General features: G+C 39.5%; 1 protein-coding gene across 11 annotated transcripts in view; it reads left to right on the plus strand.

Moving 5' to 3' along the window:
• LOC138755501 (nucleolar protein 4-like) overlaps positions 1-24,585 on the plus strand; it is a 280,199-nt gene that overhangs the window by 226,753 nt on the left and 28,861 nt on the right. For 10 of the 11 annotated variants that reach the window (XM_069921595.1, XM_069921586.1, XM_069921587.1 and 7 more), the window contains one exon: positions 10,688-10,879. The exons of the other annotated variant lie outside the window; for it this stretch is intronic. In XM_069921595.1, the coding sequence (XP_069777696.1) occupies positions 10,688-10,879 (192 nt within the window). The remainder of the gene's footprint in view (positions 1-10,687; positions 10,880-24,585) is intronic. 11 annotated transcript variants of the gene reach the window in all.

The raw sequence follows: 24,585 nt of genomic DNA on the forward strand, positions 1-24,585 counted from the left end.
TTCAGTATCAAGGCCATTGTGGTATGAAGGTTACTAGTGCTCCTGGTTCATTGCCAGTCACTTGTATGCCAGTGTAATTGCATTTTTACATATGAAAGGCTCTGTTAGATCCATCTTGCTACCAGCCACATGCCTTTATGTTCTCATATTCTGCCTGGAGAGTATCACTATCTACATGATGATGTGTCCTTCTGCTACTTGGAATTGGTTCTATTAATCCCCTTTGATTGAACGTCCTCTTGTAAGATGGTGGTCAAGCAACATATGGATGTAATGCTGGAAATATTTGATGGTTCAGGCACATCTATAGAGATAGAAACAATATTAAGTTTCAGGTTGAATGATCAGCCATCTTTTAGTAATCACTATTTTGGTTTAATATTTAATATGAGTGGGATTTATATGTTGGCTGTAGGAAAACTGAAGCCTATGAAATGCATTATTATATGAGAACATTGTGCTTCATGCTAAAAATTTTAATTTGACCTATCATTACAAGTCTGCCTTGTTGGTTTAGGAGAAAAATGTGGGTAATTTATTAACATATTTTATTTTCTATAACTCTGCCAGACTCTCATCCTCCAGTTACTTCTGGACATTTCTATTCTTGATGAATGGTTCCTGTCCTCCTATCCATGACCACTTATCACTTTTTGTCTGTTGGTCTGTGCTCCTCCCCCTGCCCTTTCTTCCCTTCATTTTTTTGAATATTTTATTTATGATTTTTCCAAACTCAGACAGTTCCATTAATTCATACAACAACAATTACATTCATCAAGTATATTTACATTTATTCTACTGAGTCTGGTTTTATCCGCTCCTCCCCACAACACAAAATAGCTAAAAATAAGAACACATTAACCATAAAGAAACTTAACTTACATGAAAACACAAAAAAAACTGCTTATTTAACATAAGACACTACTGACCAAGGACAAATATCAAATTAAGAAAAAAACAAAATGGAAAACACATTAACCACAGGATCTGTTAGAGCTTAACACCCATCCTCCAGGTCTCTTGCATTCATCTCGACTTGACCCGATTGGAATGGACATTTCCCCCCCCCCCCCCCCCACACCGAGAGGAAGGACAAAAAAAAGGGGGAGGGCAGGCAGCGAAGCACAGGGGACCGCACCTATATCCTTGTATCTATGTAACGCAGGTAAGGTTGCCAGATTTTAAAAGTTTCTAATATTTTTCCTTAACTTTCTCCAAGGGAACTCAGGTCTGCATTTACATATTCCAACGTGCAATACCCAAATGAGAGTCCGACTTCCAGGTAACAACTAGGCATTTCCTTGTAAGTCTTATGTTCATGATATTTCCCAAATGGATTTTTCTCTAGGGCTTGGCCTAGCTTTACCCAAAAGGGTCTAACCTTGGAGCATGACCAGGTTGAGTGCACAAAGGTTCTTGTCGCTATGCCACACCTGAAACATTGATAGGAAATTTCTGGTTTACCTTTATTCAATTTCTGTGGTATGAAGTATAGCTGGTGAAGTAAGTTATACTACACCAGTCTATATCGTGAATTAATTATTGTGGTCATGCTGTCATGACACAGATCCAAGCAGCTCCATTCATCCAACATAATGCCGAGGTCTGACTCCCATTTCTGCCTTGACTTATATGAAGCCCCGGTTTCTGGCCTTCCACTTGGAACAGATATAACATTGCCGAAATAAACTTTTTTGTTTTCCTTCTTCGATTCAGAGTCTCTATGTCACTACACTTCGGTAGGGCCATGGTTGGACCCAATTTGTCCCTCAAGAAAGATCTTAATGAAAGTAGCAAAAGGGTGTCCTATTTGACATGAGCTTCCCTCACTCATAACAGTCCTCGATACACCTGTTACCCCTTCGGCAGCAGGTGTCCAGGATCTTGTTCTCAACAGTCAATAGTATTAAATTTCTGACTACATTGGTTAATTTTGTTCCATACACATAGCATATGTTTTAGCAAGGGGTTGTACTTCTTGCCTGATAAAAATTTAGCATCCCATTTATAAATAAATTCTCCTGCTACTTTCTTACCCATCGTGTGCAGACCAATTTGTGCTCAGGATGGTGTACTTCCCCTTTCAAAGAGCAAGGCGATCTACCTCGAATGGGCTACCCAATAATATATTTTTTTAAATCTGGTAATCTCAATCCATCCAGACAACAGTCCCATGTTAATTTCTGCATGGAGACTCTGTTATGGAGACCCTGGCTACCTTTTTTGTTCCAAAGGTATCTACTTATCTGTGTGTTGAGGTTTTGAAAGAATCTCCAGGCAACGCTATGGGCAAAGTCTGGAAAAATCTCAACAACACATTCATTTTTACATAATTGATCCTGCCTTATCAATATGACAGTCAAGGTTATCCTTTTATTTAAGTCCTCCTCAATTTTTTTGAACACGGGGATGTAATTAAGATTGTACAAATTTGATAAATTGTTGTCTACCTTGATCCCCAGGTTCTTAACCCCCATTTGTGGCCATCTCATTTGACTTTTCTTTTTCAATTAATTGAGGTCCCCTTTTGTGAGTGACATAATTTTGCTTTCATCCATAATTTTCCAGCATGGAATGAAGCTTGGGCAATGAGTTTACAGGGTCTGTCAGACATATCAGCAAACAGATTGATTTTATGATCTTCCTGGCCCATTCTGTAGCCCTTAATGCCTGGATCTCGGCAAATGGCTTCCCCCAACAGTTCAATAGTTAATATGAAGAGAGCCGGAGAAATCGGACACCACTGCCTACTAGATCTAAGTAGTGGGAAGGTTGAGATATTTGGCCATTGATCACAACCTTAGCCTTGGGCACATGATATAGCGCCCTAATCCAATATGTAGAAGTTGGTCCCAACCTCATTTTCTCCAACACTTTAAGTAAAAAGTCCCACTCTAATTTGTCAAATGATTTCTCTTCATCCAGGGCCATAACTACACATGATAACCCTAACCCTAACCCCTTGACTGCCAACTGAATAATGGTTAACAGTCTGCTTATATAATCTGCAGCCTATCGCTTCTGCACAAAGCCTGTTTGATCAATATTTATTAATTTTGGCAAATGTTTTGCCAATCTATTTGCCAGGGCTTTGGCAAGAATCTTATAATCTGTATTCAGTAACGAGATGGGTCGATAAGAAGATGGTTTCATTGGGTCCCTGTCCTTTTTGGGAAACACCATAATGATTGCCATTGAAAAAAAATTCTGGAAGAGTATGGGTCTCCATCACCTGATCCACAACCTCTATAAAGAGGGGGATCAAATGATCCTTAAATTCCCAGTAGAATTCGGTGGTGGGGGGGGGGGGGGGCTCATCCTCCCCCGGATACTTCCCAGGTTGCAGTAGACCTAATGCTTCCTCTATCTATTCTGTTGTAAAGGGGCATTCAGCCCCTCTTGCTCTTCTGGATCTAAATTTGGCAGTTCCACTTTTGACAGGAAATCCCCTCTTGCCTCTGTTCTATATAACTGTTCATTAAACTGCAGGAAGGTATCATTAATTTCCTTTGGCTTGTAGGAAATACTGTCATTCCCCTTTTGTATTACATTAATTGTTCTTGAAGCCTGTTCTGCCTTCAGCTGCTAGGAGAGAACTTTATGGGCCATTTCCCCTAGCTCACAATATTTCTGCCTCGACATTAAAATGGTCTTCTCTATAATATAGATGTGAAGTGTATTATTACCTGTGCTTCTTATTTGATAATTCTCTGTACTTTTCCTCTGAGCCTGTTCTTTGAAAATAATTTTCTAGTCCAGTAATCTCCTGTTACAATTGTTCTACCTCTCTCAAATATTCTCTCTTAATTGTTTTAGTATATTCAATTATTTGCCCTCTCAAATATGCCTTTACAGTTAGTCTCTCAGAACATGTCTATCTGAGTTCTAATAAAGCTACAAAACTCCAATTTCTTCAACAGCAATGGGTTAATGTGCAACCTAAACACAGTCTCCTGGCATTATAATCGTACGTATCAGGGGGGAGTGATCTGACAAAAGTCTCACTGTGTACTCGGTTTCCATGATCCTTCCCTCTAATTGGGCTGATGCCAAAAATAAATCTATCCTGGTATAGGAATCATGTTACTTCAAGTGGAAGAAATAATCCCTCTTGGATGCTGCCTTCTCCATGCATCTATTAAATTCAGCTACTTCATAAAGGCCAATATAGCTTTAGCTGCCTTGACCCTTGTTACTCCTTTCATTGACTACTCCAACACTGGATCCAGACAAAAATTGAACTCCCCTCCAATCAGGATGTTTTCTCTACCCTCCCCCAATTTCAAAAAGACATATTGTAGAATTTTATCATCGTTGAAATTAGAGGCAAATATATTCAACAGGGTTCAGGTTTCTGAATTTACCTAACAGTGTACCATTACATATTTTCCTGCTTTATCCTTGTCCACCCTCTCCACCCTCACTGGAACATTCTTTCCTATCAAAATTGCTACTCCCCTTGCCTTAGAATTAAAGAGGATGTCCACCCATCCTCTGATGCGCTCCTTCTGTAAGGTGTGTCTCTTGGAGAAAGGCTCTATCCACTTTCATTTTTTTGATGTATATCGACTCGCTTACTCTTCACCTACCCATTTAATCCATTAACATTAAAACTCAAGTATTTAATTGTATTAATCATTGCCCTGGAGATCTTCCCCACACTTTTGCTCCCATGCATCCCTCCAGCCCTACCATCCAGTGCCAATCCAATCCTTTGTCCTTGACTCTCCGGAATAGCATGTCGAGTCTACAACACACCCTGCAAAAACATCAATGACAACACAAACACGACACCTTACAACAATAAACCCCTGTTCCCTTACTACCTCTCCCACTAACCAATCCTCTTCTCCTAAAACACTCCCCTCTTCCTCCTCTTCCCCCCTCCTCCTCTCTAGCTCTGGCACCCACAATGTTGGCACCATCTCCCTCTATGGATTATGCATGATGTACCCATCCCCCTCCCCTCTTCCACTCCCATCACCCCAGAGCTCTCTCAGATAATCCTATTCCTCATTAACAAACTTATATACATAGAGAACTAATAACTCTTCCTGTTTAACTATTATCTTATAAACTTCAACCCACACAATTAACCAATAACTAAATTTCAACATAACTATTCAACCCTTAGCTACCTAATCTTTTCCATCTCGACTTTCACATTTTGCTTTGCATATTTTATCCAAATTTATTGAGCTACCATACTTAATTATCACATTTCAGTTTAAAACGGATTCTAATCATATATATTTCTTATATATTGACCATATGTTTATCTTTTCAATAGCTCAATATATCTATAATGTCTTCTTTTCCACTAAATCCTTTAATGTTCACTTTACAACCCTTGGCAGTTTTATTAGCATATTCCTGAGCCTCCCTAGAGTCTGTAAAGAATCACACCCCCCCCCCCCCCCACCCAGGCATCATTAATTTCAGCGTCGTTGATTGGCAAAGAGCAAGTTCATATCCTTTCTGCCTGAGAATCCTTTTTACTGAATTAAACTCTTTCCTCCTTTTTAACAGCTCTGCACTGATGTCTGGGTAAAAAAAAAACTTTTGCTCATTAATGTCTAATGGTCTTCCCCTTTCCTTTGCACCAACTGCTGCCACACATAAAATTCTTTTGCTATCCTGGATTGTTAAAACCTTCATCAAGATAAACCGTGGCTTCTGATCAGGACCTGGGCGTAGGGCAGAGGACTGATGCACCCTTTCTAATACTATATTATCCCCCACCTTGTCTCTACCCATTGTTTTCAGGATCCAATCTTGAAGGAAGGTTATCATCTCCCTCCCTTCTATACCTCTCTTAACCCAACAATTTTAACACTGTTCCTTCTACTATAATTTTCCAGGGAGTCTATATTTAGCCACATCTCCCTATCCTTGACCCTTTCTTCCCTTCTCCTCCAAGCCTTTTTATTCAGGTGCTCGTCTGCTTTTAGCTGAAGGCAATTGGATAGAAAAAAAATGTCTTGTAAGATGTGGAATACAGGTTAGAGTTATTGTTGAACTGGAAACAAAAGGAAGTAGAGTAAAATCTACATTATCCAGCACATGCAGATGTCGGAAATGCGAAGTTTGCAGTTGACTGAGGTTAACTCTTACAATGCCTAATACACCTGCATTGAGAATATACTATTTAAAATATAAAAGAGAGAGCAAAATATAAAGCAATTTAAAAAATATAAATATAGTATTGTTGTCTCTAATTGTGTCAAGTTTATTTTAATAAAGTAATTCCCGTAACTAACAAAATTTAAATTTGAACCCCGGTCAGGCCCTCGGTGCATTTCCACACACTGACAACCTGACTCATCTCCACACAAGTGTCCTGGTCTGGGACTCGGTGCACTTTCCACACGCTTACAACCGATTCAACTCCACGTAATGTCCCTTCAGGCCCTTGGCACACCTTCCTTTAAATATGAAACTTGGTCGTTGGTGCTGTAACAAAATTGTGCTAGCTGCTACACTAATTATACCGCCATTATAATTAATCCCCCTCCCCCAAGTTTACAGATAAAACCTTAATAATATTCTTAATAATATATACTAATAAAGATAAAGACGCTTATCAGGCATGGATAGGTAGACACTTTGGGAGAGTCATACCAGCAGCAAGCTGCTCTTCATCCTGGGTGATGCCATTTTAATCAAACAGCTACTGTGAGTGGGACATGACCAGAGTGCTCCACTGTTGAATGTTTGCTCCCAAACGGTTGTGTTGCTTCTGAGAACATTCACTTATAAAATTTTAAACTTCTGTTTAAAACTTTATTTATTTTTATTTATATTTTAAAATAATTTTTTATCTCCTCAATTTTTTTTCCCAATTGTTTGAGTTTCCAGTTTATTCAATGCCAGATAATCGGGACTTTACTGTATCTTTTCATTTCAATCATGCAGCTTCCTTATCTCTCTGTGATTTTTTTTTAGAGTTATGCTCATTATTTGTCACAATTTTACCTTTGTTTGCAGGACCCCTTCCTGTATGTTTCTTGATTGATATAGGAGTCTAAATTTAGAAGGTCTCATTTTTTTAAACCAAGAATTTGGTCTGAAGCTTTGTATATTGTTCTTGAAATCTGACACTGATTTAGTTCCTGATAGGCTTTTTCAACTCTCTAAAACTATACAGAATCTCAGCTTGGTAAAACTATCCATACCCCATTTTAATTTTATTTTTGATCTGTCTGCCTTTTTCTGAAACAATGTGACATCCAGCTAAAGCTTCCTATTGCTACTCTTTCCATTTGCCCAAGTTCATTTCCTAAATATTATTCTGGTTTTTCTTGCTGGGCATGCTATTGATGTAAATAATTATCTTCAGTATATTTCAATAATTGTGCTCTTCTTTATCCTTTATTGCTGTCCCAGTCTTTGCTAGACTGGTTGAAATTTCCTTTTATTACTTTTTTGTGATTTTTATCCTATCCATGACAATCACTTTCTATATAATTTCCTCTCATCCTCCTTGATTGTAATGTGAACAACTGTGCTTTCTTTAGTCTAATCTTATGGCTGAAGTCTCTCATCTTGGAACTATCATTTCTGCATCCTCTGTAGGATCGTCACATCCTTTCTGTAAAGTAGTGACTAAAATTAAGTATAGTACTCCAAATGTGGCCTAAATAGTGTTTTATGAATGTTAGACCTTGCATTTGTTCTCATATTTTCATTAATCATTCTCTCAGCTATCATTCCATCTTCAAAGACTGTAGTGGACTCTTAACAAAGTGATTGTCTTTTTGTCATTTTGGAATCAACTGTTAAACCTTCTGATAGCTTATCTTTCTGGATATCTATAATTGCTTATGTTAAGAGCCCAGAGGACCCCAAAACCCAGCAGCAACAGATATTCACCAAGACAAATGGTTACTTAAACAAAAATTGCTTTTAATTATCTTTAAACATGAAAATAGGATCAAACTTTAATTATTACTATTAACTTACTTAACCTAACTTAACCCCCACTAAGCACATGTGTATGTAATGTGTGTGTAAGTTTAAAAAAGTTCTTTAATTCACAGTCCAATCTCACTTCTCACTCCAAGTTCACTGGTTGCAGGCAATTCTTATACTGTGCACAGAATTTAATATTTATAAAGGTAAATGGTTACCACTCAGGAAGGTTCTTGTCAGTTTTAAGAGAAGGATTTGTTGTTCCTGGACACAAACTGATCCCTTTTAATCAGCCACGCCAGTATCTTTCCAAAGAAACATGCCCCATCAGGGTTTTCCAGATAATAACCTATTTCTTTCAGGTCACCACAGAGTTCATTTTTGATTCCCTTATTTCAAGTGAAACATTAGGCAGCCAGTCCTCTCCTCTCATATGGACTATGAGGGTTTTGACCAGGCTGAACTAAGAACTCACAATCCGTCTTTAAAATGGGGTTTTTTCACAAGCTTGCAGGCTTTTCTGTTTCAGTCCCAGCTGCTGCAGCTAAACTGAATTCCCTCGCTCTCTCAGAAAAAAAGCCTGTTTGACTCTCTCTGCTTGCAAAACCACATGACCCTCTTAGAACAGCAACGGCTCTGACGAATTCTTTCATCTGTTGCTTTTCAAAACAACAATCTATTAGTGAAGTCCCTTGGTCACTCATCAAAGCTTTTGCAAAGGTATTCGGAGCCAGACTGTCTGGCTTCAGTAGAGCTCCAGTATTTTAAATGAGATGTATTTTGAAATGTTTGTATGTGACCTACACTAAAAAACCTGCCCCTGATTTATCTCCCAAACACATATCTATATACAATATAAAACACAACATATTCTGTCACACTTACCAATCTTGTACACCTGCATGCCATCTAAAAACCTTGTATCCAGGAATATTAAACTGCCATTCTTGATCCTTAATTCAAATTAAAGCACACCTATATTTTTGAATGTTGACTTTTTCTTACATGTTTTGTTTTCTCTGCCTTTCAGTTTCAAAGCCTGCCTTCCAAACTCGATCAATTACCAAACCCCAAACTTCCCAATATTGCTGGCCACCTATCCAAAGTTTCTGATATAGGTTCCTGGATCTGTTAAAATCCAACCCATTGCTTTATATAGATCCTACCTCCCCCAAAACTGGCCTTTCCTCGTGCATTGGCAACATACTCATTTACATTATGCTCTCTATTCACTGGTGCTTGACTCGTTTCATCCAGAGATTCCTATCTTTTGGGGTCAGATCTTCAGCTGCCTATAAACTGGTAACAGGACCTCTTTCTTTCACTTATGTCATTGCTCCAATATGGCCCAGAACTGAGGCCCACAACTTCTGATGCCCTCACCTCCTCTCTCTCCCAAACCACCAGGCTCCTCACCTCAGAACTTTGTGCAGCCCCTCAGAGATAGCCCTGTGTACGTAGAGTCTCTAGCATCACTCTATTGTCTTCCTGTCAGCCAGATTCTCTCTTTTCCGGTCGATGCTCTGGAGTGATCATCTCCAGTAATATCCCATTCATGTGAGATGAAGACTCGCCATGCTCTGAAATCACACTTGCTGTTGTTCCAGGACCAAACATGTGCATCATCGACTCGTGATGCTTCCAGTGAGATGTATTTGGAATTTCCCATGAAGCACTGAATATGCATTTGTTAGGACTGGGAAGTTGTGTTGTGCCTCTGCTTTTATTGAAATATGAATTCAAAATCCGATTACCAAAAATAAAATGTTTACATTTTAGTTAAGTCTGGCAACCATTAGAAATTTATTTTAAAAATATGGTTTCAACATTACCCTGATGGAACAAAGCGAAAAGTCTAGAAGCTTTGTATGCAATGGACAAATGATGTATCCTTTCATTACCAGTTATATATAAAATGAAACTTGTTAATCAAGGACTTTATAAGTTATTTAGTTGTCAGAAATGTATATTATGTTATATCAGAAATATGTTCATGTATTATGAATTAGAACATAGTTGGTAATATAAAGAATTTTTTTTAACATTTTTTATATATATTGTTAAAAGCTTATATTTATAAACATGCTCAAAATAAATTAAAAATTTATAGCGATTTGAGTTGCATTGAAGGAAGTAATGTAACAAATGTTGGTTAATACTATTACTCAGTACCCATTATTTCTTTATTAATTAATGATTATGTCAAATATTCTAAATAGTTATTCAATAAGAGGTTCTGGAGTACTCTAGAAATACATCATATGGGGGGGAGGGCAGGTGTGGAATATATTGTTATATGCCTGCAATCGTGAGAATATAAAGTATCTTTAATGACCTTCTGTGCACTTTTTAAATGTGATGCCATATTACTTGTAAATTCAGATTTCTTTGTGTTGTTAGATAGTCTAATATTTATTCTTTTTTAGTATTCATAATGATCTTCCTTAAGAATAGCCCCCTTGTTTCAATTAACTGGATTGTATTTGATGATTTTTAAAAATATGTTATCATAGTTCTGGTTGGAGACAGTTGCAGATTTAAACACATTCATTGAACTCACATCCCTGTGAGAAACCTTGCAAGATAAAAATGCAAATTTAAAATTCAGTGCTGGAGTAACACATTTTCCATCCAGTCTCATATCATGTAGATTTGCCCCATTGGTTGTGCAACCTTATTGAACTTATCCGACAGTGTCCATTCAGCAAGACAACAAAGTACCAAATAGAGCAGCCGTCCAATGCACTCTTTTCCTCTGTCTTCCTCTTGCCAACAGATGTTTGTGAGGCTGTTTGTAGATGAAAACTTGGACCGAATGGTCCCCATCTCTAAGCAGCCCAAAGAAAAGATCCAGGCAATAATTGAATCTTGCAGCCGGCAATTCCCTGAGTATCAGGAGCGTGCCCGAAAGCGTATACGTACTTACCTCAAGTCCTGCAGGCGGATGAAAAAGAATGGTTTTGAGACGGTGAGTTGTACTGTCCAAATACAATCCATTCCCAGTCTGCATCCAGTTCCTGTGCATAAATTCATTACAAGGTTTTTTTTCCCCTTATCCCTCCCACTCCCAATCATTCCGATGATTTTTTTTTTAATGTTATTTTTGGTAACATCAGTTCAGAGACCTTCCCCTTTCATCTAAACCATGTTTACTTTGCCTCACTGGTGTCTGAGAGAATATTTTACATAAATGTTATTGGTTGAAAGGCTGATGGTTGAAGTAATTCATAAAATATTATGAACAATATTCTGTTTCTGATTTATTGTGACCTAACTATAAATGTTGCTCCAAATATATCTTTTTACATAAAGAACACAGAATCATTTCTAATATTATGTGATTATTCTTTCTCTTCATTCTGATTTATATATCAAAGGTAACTACATTTCATACTTAATTTAGCGTAATTGCCAACCAAAGGACTGATGGATTTGACATATATGTAGAATATGCAGCACAGAAACGGGGCATTTGACCCAACTAATCCCAAAACCTTAAATATGTTGGCATCTCAGAATAATTCCTGTGGTCGTTTAGTCATACCTGTTTACTATATAGTCATCCAAATAGTCACAACTAAAATAATGGTTACTGGGATTGAGAACTTAAACAGGACACCTGCTGATTTTCCATTAATTTTGCAAGGAAAAAATAAAAAAGTATTTCCATTAATATTCTTCTCAAGACGAGCAATCAAATATTCTGGTAAATGCCACATAGAACAATGCTTTTGATGTATTTTAGCATGAGTGGTGTTGTATCACAAATATTAGCATATTTCATAGATTTCCATTCCACTTTTTTCTTAAAATTTGTGATATTGAAATTAGATTTCAAGCGACTATATTGTTAAATAAATCAAATTTATTTTATTAGCTCAATTTAAATCAGATGATCCAGAAGAATGCTAACTTCAGGTTTCTGCTTCTTTAAAAACTTAAGTTGTAACTTGAAAAAGAGTTTATCACAGAATTAATTTATTGTGAAAAATAGATCAGATTGGTATATCAGTTTTGAAACCTGCTTTAAAATGTGGGTGGATTATGTATGCATTAGTGGATTTGGGAGCCAATAGGTAGAAATTTAAGGAATCCCAAGAATTAAAAATAATTCTCAAACTCACTAAATGCAGTACGAGTTCTTTTTATGTTTTATATTGGAATATACAGTGTCATTTTTTTTAGACTTTTTCAACAAATAAACTAATTGTCATTTTTTTCATTTAAATCCTTCTGAATTAGATTGACATTGTAACACTGGAGGAGCTGCACAATTCTGGTAGCATCTGATTTTCTTCACTTTTTATAAACTTGGTTGCTTGCTAATACTATAGATTGTGTAATGATTAGATTCTCTCGAGAAGTTGCAGAGGTTGATTAAGTCAAATTAGTTTCAAGAATTTAAAAAAACATCCTGTAAAATTAGGAATGTTTCTCAAAGCCTATTGGGACTGGGGGCTCACCAAACTTGTGTTACTGATGCATTCATTCATTAATTAGAAGATTTTGTTTTCTGTTGAAATTTGAGGGCAATACTGACATAACCAGTAGGGCAATAGATTTTAAAGTATTCAAAGGGAAAGAAATAAAGAAAGGATATATGGGCATAAAGTTTTTGTAAAGATTTAAAAAAAAGATATGATATAATTAACTAACGATTTGGCAAAAGGTTTGGATAATATTGAAAAAATAGTTAACTACTGGGAAACAACAATAAATCTAATAACAGGAAGAAAACTGAAAAGCATAAAAAAAATTAGGGTACATTAACAAATCTATTTCCAATTTTTCTCCAGTTATTTTTCATTCAAAGGATTTTTGTTGTCCTAAAGCCTTTTTGTATATTCTCTGGGTATTCTAGTCTCAGTGTCCACAAAATGCATCAATTATTAAATACCAAAAATCTTACCAAAAATAGTTTGGAATTAGTGGTGTACATATAATTGGAATATACAGATCAATCCTTTTATTTTCCCTTCCTGAACTTGGTTTTCTCATTCTAAAAATCAACAAACCATAGATTAAAATGAACCTTGTACTTGCAACATGTGTAGAATAAGTGCATATGAAAAAAAAATGTATTGTCCAACTTCCTGTAGCTCAAATCATCCATAATGTTTCCTTGAAAATTTCTGGAAAGCCTGTCTGCAGTTCATTTATAGATCCAGTAGGTTGTTTGGCAGGTAAATATTAGCTGATTTTCTATTTCTGTCCAACATTTTGATGAAGCTAAGTGGGATAAAAGGGAACAAAAATACATACCTTTGCAGGTTAATCCTTTGCTAATCTTGTGCAGCAGGGAGGTGCTATATTAATTTTTAAGTTGCCTCCTACCCTTTGCAAGTCATGCATCTATTCAAGGTCTGGTGTCAGTACCTTGTAGCGTAGATAAAAGCTCCCACTCAACTGGAGGAGAACTAATGCTTTTATTAGCTTACAACACAGATAGGATTTATGAACAGGCTTCAGATGGGTTCTGGGTTTAGGTGGGAAACCAGGGTTATATACGGGCCCCCAGGGAGAAGCCAGAAGGTGGAACTAGTCGTCAGTACAGCACACTTTTAGTGAATCCCAATTCACTACATTCACCCCTTCTTTCAGAATTAGTGGTTAGTGGATGAGAGAACAAGGATCAGAAGCTGGTAATAGACATAGAAGAGAAATATTTACAATACTATTTACAGATTCAGGTTATCTGGGGGTCTGGAGGTCCTGGTGAAGTGCATTAGCACCAGGGGGCCTTGGGTTCCTTGAGCCTCCTGGTACACCTGTGATGGAAGGGTAGGGGTTGGGGCTCCAGTTTGTTGATAGATGGGGGGTTCACTCTCCTCCTGAACCGGGTCCCCTAAGGGTCTGGGTGGGGGTGGGAAAAAAAAGCTCGGTAGCTCATTAGGCACCTGAGACAATGGATCCTCACTTCCGGTGGGTGCCAGGTCCCTGATGGAGATGGTGTCTCCCTGCCATCCGGGTTCTCCACATAGGCATACTTGGAGTTGGCATGGAGCAATTTCACCCTTTCCACCAGGGGGTCATTCTTGCTTCTTGAGAATGTTCGGACCAGGGCTAGAGTATAGTCCCTGATGCCATCCTTCTGTTGAATGTAAACATAAGCTCATGAGGAACAGTGCAGAATAGTAACCGAATGGAGTAGAGCACAATGGGGAGGACATCCTGCCAGTGTGAGTCTAAATGACCTTTTTGCTTCAGGGAAAGTTTGACAGCCTTCCAGATTGTGGCATTCTCTTTTTCAACCTGCACGTTCCTCCAGGGATTGTAACAGGTAGTCCTGCTGGATGTGATGCCCTTCACCAGCAGGTACTGATGCAGCTCGTCGCTCATGAAGGCTGAGCACCGGTCGCTATGAATATAGCCGGTATACCTGAACAGCATGAAAATAGAGTCTATGGCCTTCATAATGAATGAGGCGGATGTATCAGGGCACAGGATGGTGAACAGGAAGCAGTACTCATCGATAACCAAGAGAAAGTAGGTGTTCCGTTCCTGGAGGGGAGAGGTCCCTTAAAATTGACACTGAGCCATTTGAAGGGCCTGGATAATTTAATCAGGAGTGCTTTCGCGGGGCAAAAAAAGTGCTGCTTGTACTCAGCGCAGACCTGGCCATGACCTGATCATTTCCCTGACGTCTTCTTTTGAGTAGGGCAAATTGCAGGACTTGACAAAATGAGCTATGCGGGTGACCCCTGGATAGCAGAGCTCATTGTGTATGGTTTGGAGTTGATCGGTGCATCACCTGGACAAAGCATTTGGAGGGTCTTTAAGGCCCCCTGGCCAGTAGGTGATGTCAAAACTGAAGGTGGAGAACTTGATCCTTGTGGTGAATCTGCTGAGCTATTAGTCTTCCCTTCGGCTAGCCTTGCCTTACTAACATTGGCTGTGTATTATCTCTTCCATTAAAGACACTCCCCTTGGGTATAACTGTGTATGCACCCATTGTCTTTCATTATTGTACATGAGTTTCTGCTAATAAAAGCCATGATTATTGTTTGACTACATCGTCTTTGTCTACTTCATCAACTGGCACTTCAATTTTATTAGCAGAAATGGATGCAGCACTGAAGCCAGAGCGGCTGACAATCGACCAGTCTGCCCCGAGGACTCGAAACAACGTGGTTGATGAGGCGATACAGTGGGGCCACCTGAATTCCCTGCTGGGTGAGGTCCCTTTTGCCATAACGCAAGGAGCTACCACTCTGGCTATAGCTCGGAACATCTGACTGCTTACTATGTGGCACCACGGAACGTGGTGCTTGCTCAACACCAGTTGCTGACTAGACACCAGAAACCCAGGGAAAGTGATGCTGCCTATGCACTAGCTCTCAACTCATTGGCAAACGAATGCAATGTCAGGGCAGTCAATGTGCAACAACACCGCAATGCCTTGAAGCTGGATGCTTTTGTCATCAGAGTCGACTCCAGTTACACACATCAGAGGCTGCTGGAGACGAAGCCCTAAACCTATGACCGGCCTGTCACTCCAGCCAAAACACTGAGAAGTGCCATGCGGTCAAGTGAAATGCTAGAAACCGAAAGGGAAACAGCCAGGTGTGCTGGAACCCTGAAGGAAAGAAAAGGGCGAACCCCTGGCAAATGCTACTTCTGTAATAAGAGCTGGCACCCCAGACTGAAGATCCTGGCTTGATTTGCTACCTGCAGCTATTGTGGGAAAGTCGGCCACTTCGCTAAAGCGTGTAGGGCGAAAAGTACTCCCACTGATAAGAAGAAGAAGAAAAGCGCCAAGAAAATTCATCCTGGAGCTGCGGGAATGGAAGACAACTGAAAAGGAGGAATCTTCAGACGAGCTGGCTGAATCGACTTCAAGTGACGGCGAGGTGAGATCAACACAAAGTTTCCCTGTGATAGCTCAATTGACTGTTAAGCTTTGGGGATGTTACGGACTGGAATGGTCGACTATGAAGGGGGAGGTGAATGGTGATACTCTCGATTGCCTAATAGACTCAGGGAGTACTGACAGCTACATCCATGAGAAGGTCGCCGAAGCCTTAAATTTGTGGAGATATCCAGCGAACCAAAAGATATTGATGGCTTGTAGTGAACTTACAAAAACTGTATGGGAGAAGTGTAAAGTTACTTTAAATTTGCAGGGACATTGCCTGGCTGATGTTTGGCTTTCTGTAATGCCTGATCTCTATGCTCCTGTGTTACAAGGGTTGGATATTCAATCTCAGCTGAAAAGTGTTGTGTTAAATTTCGATGGGCCACTACCCACACTTACCATCCCCCGCACTAGTTACTGCGGTCTGTCCACATTAAAGAGTGTCGGCCGATTGCCACTAAGAGCCGTTCTTACAACAAAGAGGATTGTGAGTTTATTAAAGCTGAGACCTGGAGATTGCTTAAAGAGGGAGTAATTAAACCCAGTAAGAGTCCATGGCGAGCCCAGGTGGTAGTTGTGAAAAATCACACTAAGAAATGACTGGCTATTGACAACAGCCAGACAATCAATCGTTACACGAACCTGCATGCCTAACCCCTGCCGCGCATCAATGAAATGATTAATCAGATAGCACAATACAAGGTGTACTTGACTATCGACCTCAAAGCAGCTTACCTCCAAATCCCCATTAAAAAAAAGGAACAACCCTATAGCATTCATGAGCACTTCAGTCCTCCACCTAGCAATTTTGTCATTCTTGATTTTTTCCCTCATGGTGTTGCTGAACATGAATGCGACAGAGTGCTGGTCCATGAGGAGCGTTAATCTTCTACCAGCCAGGTAGTGCCCCCAGTGCCTACGGCTTCTACAATGGCTTGAGCCTCCTTTTCCATAGATGGGTTCTGAAGCTCGTGGCCTTGAAGCAACCAGCCTGCCCGTCTGATTGAGAGTATGGCCAGGACTACGTCTGAAGTGTCACTTTCCACTTGGAAAGGTATATTCTCATCTACTGCATGCATGGCGGCTTTTGCAATGTAACTTCAGAGGTAATTAAAAGTCACCTGGGCTTCGGCCAAAAGGGGGAAAGTGGTGGCCTTTAAGAGGGGACGAACCTTGTTAATGTATTGAGGGACCCACTGGGCATAATATGAGAAAAACTCCAGGCATCTTCTCAAAGCCTTTGTGGTTCCAGGGAGGGGAAACTCTAACAGGGGGTGCATCCTATCAGGGTCGGGGCCATTGACGCCATTCTCCACCACATGGCCAAGGATAGCCAGTCATGTAGTCCTGAATACACATTTGTCAGCATTGTAGGTGAGATTCAGGGCTCTTGCCATGTGGAAAAAAACTTTGGAGATTGGCATCACGGTCTTCCACGGTGTGGCTACAGATGGTGACATTGTCAAGGTAGGGGAAGGTAGCCTTCAACCCCTACTCGTCCACCATCCTGTCCATCTGCCTCTGGAAAATAGACACCTCAATGGTAATACCGGAACTGATAGAGTCAACCGTTATCCTCAAGTGCTGTGTACAGATGGTCCTCGGAATGGATTGGCAGCTGTTGACCGGCAGCTTTCAGGTCAATGGTCAAATAGACCCGATACTGCGCAATATCGTTCATCACATCTGAAATGTGAGGGATGGGGTATGCGTTCACGAGTGTGTATCTGTTAATTGTTTGGCTATAGTCAATCAGTAACCTGGACTTGTTTTCCCCCTTTACTGCCACCATTTGTGCTCTCCACAGGCTGATGCTGGGTTCAATGATTCCCTCCTCCAGCAGGCACAGGGTCTCTGTCTTTATAAACTCCCTGTCTGCCACGCTGTACCTCCTGCTCTTGGTGGCGATGGGGTTATAGACGGCAAATAGGTTTGGGAAAAGAGGCAGGGGGTGGGTCGATGTTCAGCGTGGAGAGGCTGCAAGTGAGTTTTGGTTTTGAGGGCCCTCTATTCCGAATTGTTACCGGGAGAAGGGGATCAGAAAACTCAAAAGTCATGCTTTTAAAGTGACACAGGAAGTCCAGACCCAACAATACTGGAGCACACAATTCAACTAAAATGTACATGCAAAATTTACAAAATTCCCCCCCACCTCAAATCACAGATGAACTATATAATGTTTCTGAACATATGCCAAATTGGGACTGGGATGCTAAGAAGATTTGGTAGTTAGAGGGGTACATTTTTAAGTTATATTTTTGCACAGTCCGTGAGTCTATGAAACTTTCTGTCGAGCCTGTGTCAATCGGGCACTCGGTCGTTCGAGATGCTGAGTTGATGAGGTCTATTCTGGTCGAGGACTAGCAATGCCAGGTTGCTGGAGACATTGTGTTCTTCCGTGAGTGGCCCCCTCTGTCCTGAGTTGATGGTGCTGACCTCATGGCATGGCAAGATGACTGCCCTCCTGCCTCCTCTGACGATGATGGCGCTGAATTCAAAGTTGGGCCGCAGCAAGATGGCCACTGAGCCTTTATGCACCATTTCCGTAGGCGGCAGATTGCACAGCAGGCAATCTCGGGTGAGTCCGGGGCAGACAGCTTGGGACTGGAATCGGATCCAGGAGCAGTACAGGCTGTGGACTTTACCAGACCTCCCTTCGCACATCAGACTCTCACCCAATGTCCCTTCTTCCCACAGATGGAGCACACCGAGTCTTTGGCTGGGCAACGGGCACGGGGGTACTGTTCCCTTGCCACAGAAAAAGCACTCCCGGGCTCGGGAAGCAGCAGCCGTTAGAGCGGGGGCCACTGGTCCTTGGTGGTGCTCACCTGAGAGCGCGAGTTGCTGGTCTCGAGGTCGTCATTCTTGAGACTGGCCTGTTCCAGTGATTTGGCCAGCTCACTGTGGCTAGTGAGGTCCTTCCTTCCCAACTCGAGCAGTCACTGTCTCATGTGCCTCGAGTGGATTCCTGAGGGTAGGGTGTCCCGGATCTGTTCATCTTCCAAACATGGCCTGAAGTGGCCTTATACCTGCACTTCTTAGCCAGTGTCCGCAGATCCAGCAGGTAGTCGTCAATCGACTTACCAGGCCATTGGCAGTGTAGGGCGCACCAGAGCCTCGCTAGGATCTCGTTTGGGGCCTTCATGTAGCGGGCCTTCAGTGCCTTGATGGCGGCCTCGTACGTCAGGCAGTCTCACACGACTGTGTACCCCTTCATCCCTACCCTTGAGATGAGTGCCGATCTCTGGAGCTCGTCTGTGTGGAAGACATCCCTGGTCGCGTTCAGGTAGGCCAATATGTGAACTCCTCAGCTGCATTGGGGGACTGGGGGGGTCTATTAACAGCATACTGGGTTTGAGCAACGCCTCCATCCTTGTTTGTAAGCTGATAAAATATAAAAGCTCACACTCGACTGGAGGGAGAACTAATGCTTTTATTAGCTTACAACACAGTTAGGGTTCATGAACAGGCTTCAGAGGTGTTCTGGGTTTAGCGGGAAACCAGGATTATATACAGGGCCCCGGGGGAGGAGCCAGGAGGCAGGACCAGTCTTTAGTACGGCACACTTCTAGTGAATCCCAATTCACTACATACCCATCAGCATTGATTAAATGCCAACAACAAGGAAATGGGTGTGGCCCGATGGAAAAAATATCCTGCTGCAATTTCACAGGAAGAATAATTCCATTTGTAAAATACCTCCTAATAGGTTAGTGGCCTTGGGGAACATTGAAAATGAAACTAATTTTGTACTTTATCTCTCAAATGTACAGCTTGAAGAATAGGCACCCCAAAAGAGAACAGATAAATTGGACTGAAAATGTACAGCAGATAACCTATAATAGGAAACATTTTTATTCTGCATTTAAACATAAAAGGAAACTTGACTTTAAAAAAACTTGAGCATCAAGAAACTAGATCAGTAAAATGAATCAAGTGTAAATTTTGATCAATCAAATGTTGAGATTGATAATCTTGGAACCATGAACACAGAACATTAATTCAAAAACTGAGCTTGGTACAATTGAGCTTTGATATATTGTGTTGATGTATAAATAATTACATTTTAATGGGCTATTTTTACAAATAATTGATAATATGCATATACAATATTAGCAGACTGTATTTCTGCCATATTTCCAGGATTATTCTTTTTAAGTATGCAGTCTTTATAAAATCAGTATAAAATTCCAGTGTTTGAATTTTGAAGAATTTTCATATAGATCTCAACGATGCAGTCTGCTCCCATATGACAATGTCTTTATTAGCAAAAACATGTGTTTAGCTCTTTATCTTTCTTTTACAAGATGCTTTGTTGACTATGGGGCAGTGGCTATAAGATAAATAGGAACCTGATGCAAAAAGAGCAATGAATGGCTCTCTAAAATTTCACCATCATTATAACATACCTTTTAATGTAGCAAAATATAAGTTCTTCAAAGGAGGATATTGGACATGCTTGATACTTTTATAGCAAACAAAATCTTCATTAAAAAAAGTTTTAAAATATAATTCAAAACATAATGATGAGATAGAAAGAATGTAAAGATGGATTTCTAGAACTGAGAGTCATGCCAACAGGAAGTACTGCTGTAAACAGTGAAATAATTAAATTTGGGGAGGATAAAAAGGCAACTTTGGAGGAACATAAATCTCTTGGACCATTATAGATTATATACATGATTATTTTAAAGCTGATTACTTAACAATGTCTGGAGAGTGAGACCTGCTGAGTCTTCAAGCATATCTGTGCTTTTACTACAATCACAGGGTCTGCAGACTTTTGGGTTTCACTGACGAATGTGAGTCATCTAGACTTGGTACATGTTAGGATAGGGCCATCAAAGTTCTGGATATCATGAACTTTACATAGAAAAGTTTGAGAAAGATTAGAATTACAGGTAACAAAGTTATGGGTAAAGTTTATAGCATCAGATTAGTTGATGCAACTGTAAAGTCAGCAAATGTTATTGAGATAAAAGATAATAGCTGTAGCGATTGTGCAGTTTGGTGGCTCAAAGCTTATTACTGGGTGAGAAGAAATACCTAATTGAAACTGAAGCAGATTTTTTCAGAAGGATTTCAGATTTCATATTTGTTCACATACAATCCTGAGATTCTTTTTTTCTGTGGGCAAGGCAGAATTATCACTTATTGGTAGTGCAAAAAAACTCTACACACTGTATACATGTAAACAAATAAAGAACTGTAAACAGATAACGAATGTAAACAAACTGATTGCAGTACAGAGAGAATAAAAAAATCAATGAAGCCACAAGTAAAAGTCCTTCAATGAGTCCCTGATTGAGTTTATTGTTGAGGAGTCTCACAGTGGAGGGGTTGCAGTTGTTCCTGATGGTGTGCGTCTTGTGGCACCTCCTCTTTCCTGGTGGTAGCAATGAGAACAGAGCAGGTGCTGCCTTGATGATTGCTGCTGCTCTCTGGTGGCAGCATTCCTTGTAGATACTCTCAGTAATGGGGAGGGTTTTGCCTGTGATGTCCGGGTCTGTGTCCTTTTGAAGGACTTTACACTCAGGGGTACTAGTGTCCACATACCAGACAGTGATGCAGCCAGTCAGCACACTTTCCACCACACCTCTGTAGAAATTTACCAGGGGTTCTGGAGTCAGTCCAAACCTCCACAAACACCTGAAGAAGTAGAGGCACTGACAAGCTCCTTCATGCTGCTATTAATGTGTTTGGTCGAGGAAAGATCCTCCAAGATAGTGACTACCAAGAACTTAAATTTTCTCACCCTCTCCACCTCTGATCCCCCAATGATCACTGGATTGTATACCCCAGGTTTTCTCTTTGTGAAGTCAACAATCAGCTCCTTAGTTTTGGGTCAATGAGTGCAAGGTTGTTGTGGGTGCACCATTCAGCTAAGTTTTCAGTCTCCGTAAGAAAGATGCAGTCTTGAATATCTTTTGCGATAAGGAGTGGAATCAATGATTTTGAACTTCAGAATATGTATTTAGAAATCAATTTGTAAGGCAGTGAAGATGAAATAGAAGTAGATTCTGTTTTCTGTAATGTGAAGAAATGCAGACCAGTGAAGAATTACCTTTGTCACAATCACTTTGTATGTTTTTGGTGGATTTCAGTGGAGCTATTTGGTTAGGGCAGAACCCTAATTTGAGATATTCCAGCAAAAGCTTAAATGCGAGAATATATTGAGGAGAAAAGGGAAGGTGGATGATGTCTAGAGTGCAGAGAATAGTTTTTACATACAGAATAATAATGATCATCTGGTTGGGGGTGTAGCAATGGAAGATGCATTTTATTGCTGTTTATTATTATTTATTGAAAGGTCTAATAAGTGTAAAATGTCTATTATGAATGGAAGGGCTTTTGGGAGTATCAAGGAACAGAGAGAATTTTGTATAGAGGTTCATAGATCCCTAAAAGTTGCAGTTAAATGGTGAAGAAGCATATAGGATACTTATCTTCATTAGCTGAGTCGATGAATGTAAGAGGACAGAGATTATAATACAACCATGTAAACCCCTTTTTTGAGATGATTTGAGTTTTTATATAAAGATATTATTGGTCTTTAGTAATATTAGTAGATATGTTAAAGTTGAGGTTTGCTACTTTTAATGTTCGAGGTTTAAACAGTTCGATTAAGCGTGAAGATGAGGGACACCTATGGTATTGATAAGAATTCTTTGTTTCTTTATTTTTAAATTTGATCTTTGGTAAAATGTGTGTTTGGTAGCGATATGATTTTACCTGAAATGACTAAATTTGAGACTTTTCTTATGGAGGTACCAGAGAAGGGTTATATTTAATTCATGTATTCAACATTATAGGATGGTATGGATAAAAAGGGTTAGGATAAATCCAAATATATATAAGATTAAAATACCTTTAGATCTGATAGTATCTTTATTGGGCAGTTTGCAACCTCTGAAAGGATTGGGATTAGATAAATTTCAACTTGCTTTTGTATATTTAGCATTATTTGTAGTGAAAAAATGTATTGTTAGTATGTGGAAAGATACAAATATGATTGATATTAATGGATGGCATAATGAGATGACATACTGTTTAATAATGGAAAAAATTACATGTTTCGCATGATCACTATAGCTTTTTTATTAGTAAGTGGTTGTTATATTCAGAATATTTACATTTAGATTTACGTTGATTAGATTTTAATATGTATGTTTAATTTTTCCTTAATATTTTTTTATCCTTTATGACTCTCCGTAGGAGAGCTGGCTGAAGGAGGGGGGGGTTTTGTTTTTTTCTATAAAATATAACATTCATGTTTTTGGTTTATTGTTGTATATGTTATTTACCATCTGTATTTTGAACGAATAAAAAATAAAAAAGTAAACCTTTTTTGTTAGGGTACCACTAAATAATTATAAACTCACACTGTAGGAAGGATGTGATATTACTGGAGATGATGCCAAAGAGACTCCACAGATGTTGTCTAAGATGGAACATTTCAGATATGAGGAGAGGCTGAATAGGCTGTTTTGTTTTCCTTGGAGTTGAGGGGGAGGTAGTACTGGAAATGGTATAGAAAATAATGAGGCACTAAGTTGGGTAGATAGTTGAAAATCTTTCCCTATAGCAGTAGTGCATGTAAACAAGTGGTGTATGTTTAGCATGAGGGTTAAGTTTAGAGAGGATATGAGGAAGAATGTTTTCACTCCAAGGGTGATTGGACTCTGGAATGCGCTACCTTAGTGGGTGATGGAAGAAGGTACTCTTAAATGTTCACATAGCATTTGCACAAGTAATGGATTCGCCAAAGAAAGTGATGGACAAAGTGGCAATAAAGCGGATATATACAGTCTATAAATTTTAAATGTAGACATCTGCATGGCATCAGGCCCTTCTCACCCATGATCCCATGCTGCCCAAATACCCCAAAATGCCCATACATTTTTGTAGGGTTGGAGGAAACCAGAGCACCGGAGGAAACCCACACAGAAACGGGGAGAACAGACTAACTCCTTACCTACAGCACTGGATTTGAACCCAGGTCTAAGATTCTGTAATAGCATTGTACTAACCACTATACTGCCCATATTTTATATTAGAGGATGAATATAGTTAGGCATTTGATATTGTTGACGTGGTGGACAGCAGGGTCTGTTTTTGTATGTATGACAATGTGACTGGATGAGGCAGTAGTTAGCAAAGCTTGTTTCTTTTTTCTCTCTCAGGGGGTGAAGCTAATAATTTTGAATGAGTGGTATGGCACTTCCTGATTAGAGGCTGTTGGGTGCTCGGAATGATAGTTTGATGATTAGAGTTAGACAGAAAATTTACTAAGGAACATTATTTTAGAGGAATTAAGGATGGGAAGTAAAACAGGGCAAATGTAAGAACATGTATTTTCTCAATTATAAAATTTGCTCTCAAAACTTAAGGGCATTTGTAAAGCTATTCAGCAGAGATAACTGGTGATAAAATGCTGATGCATTTAGAGAATTTAAATATTCTTCACTTAGTCTATGGATGTAATATATATTTATAAAAGTAATTTCCTGATCACACAGAAGAATTCATATGGGTTGGAATTGCTTGGCTTATACTCTCACTGCTAGATTGAAAAGTTGGCCTATCTAGAACATTAACATCAAGTGCCTCATATATTGTTGCCATATTCTCAGTACTTCAAGACAACAGCATGGATTGCCACCCAGTCTTAATGGTCCCAGTAATCTAACTCCATTGGTCCCAGTAATCTAACTCCATTGGTCCCAGTAATCTAACTCCATTGGTCCCAATAATCTAACTCTATTGGTCCCAGTAATCTAACTCTATTGGTCCCAGTAATCTAACTCTATTGGGCAGCA

Source organism: Narcine bancroftii, chromosome 2 (assembly GCF_036971445.1).
Source record: "Narcine bancroftii isolate sNarBan1 chromosome 2, sNarBan1.hap1, whole genome shotgun sequence".
NCBI lineage: Eukaryota > Metazoa > Chordata > Chondrichthyes > Torpediniformes > Narcinidae > Narcine > Narcine bancroftii.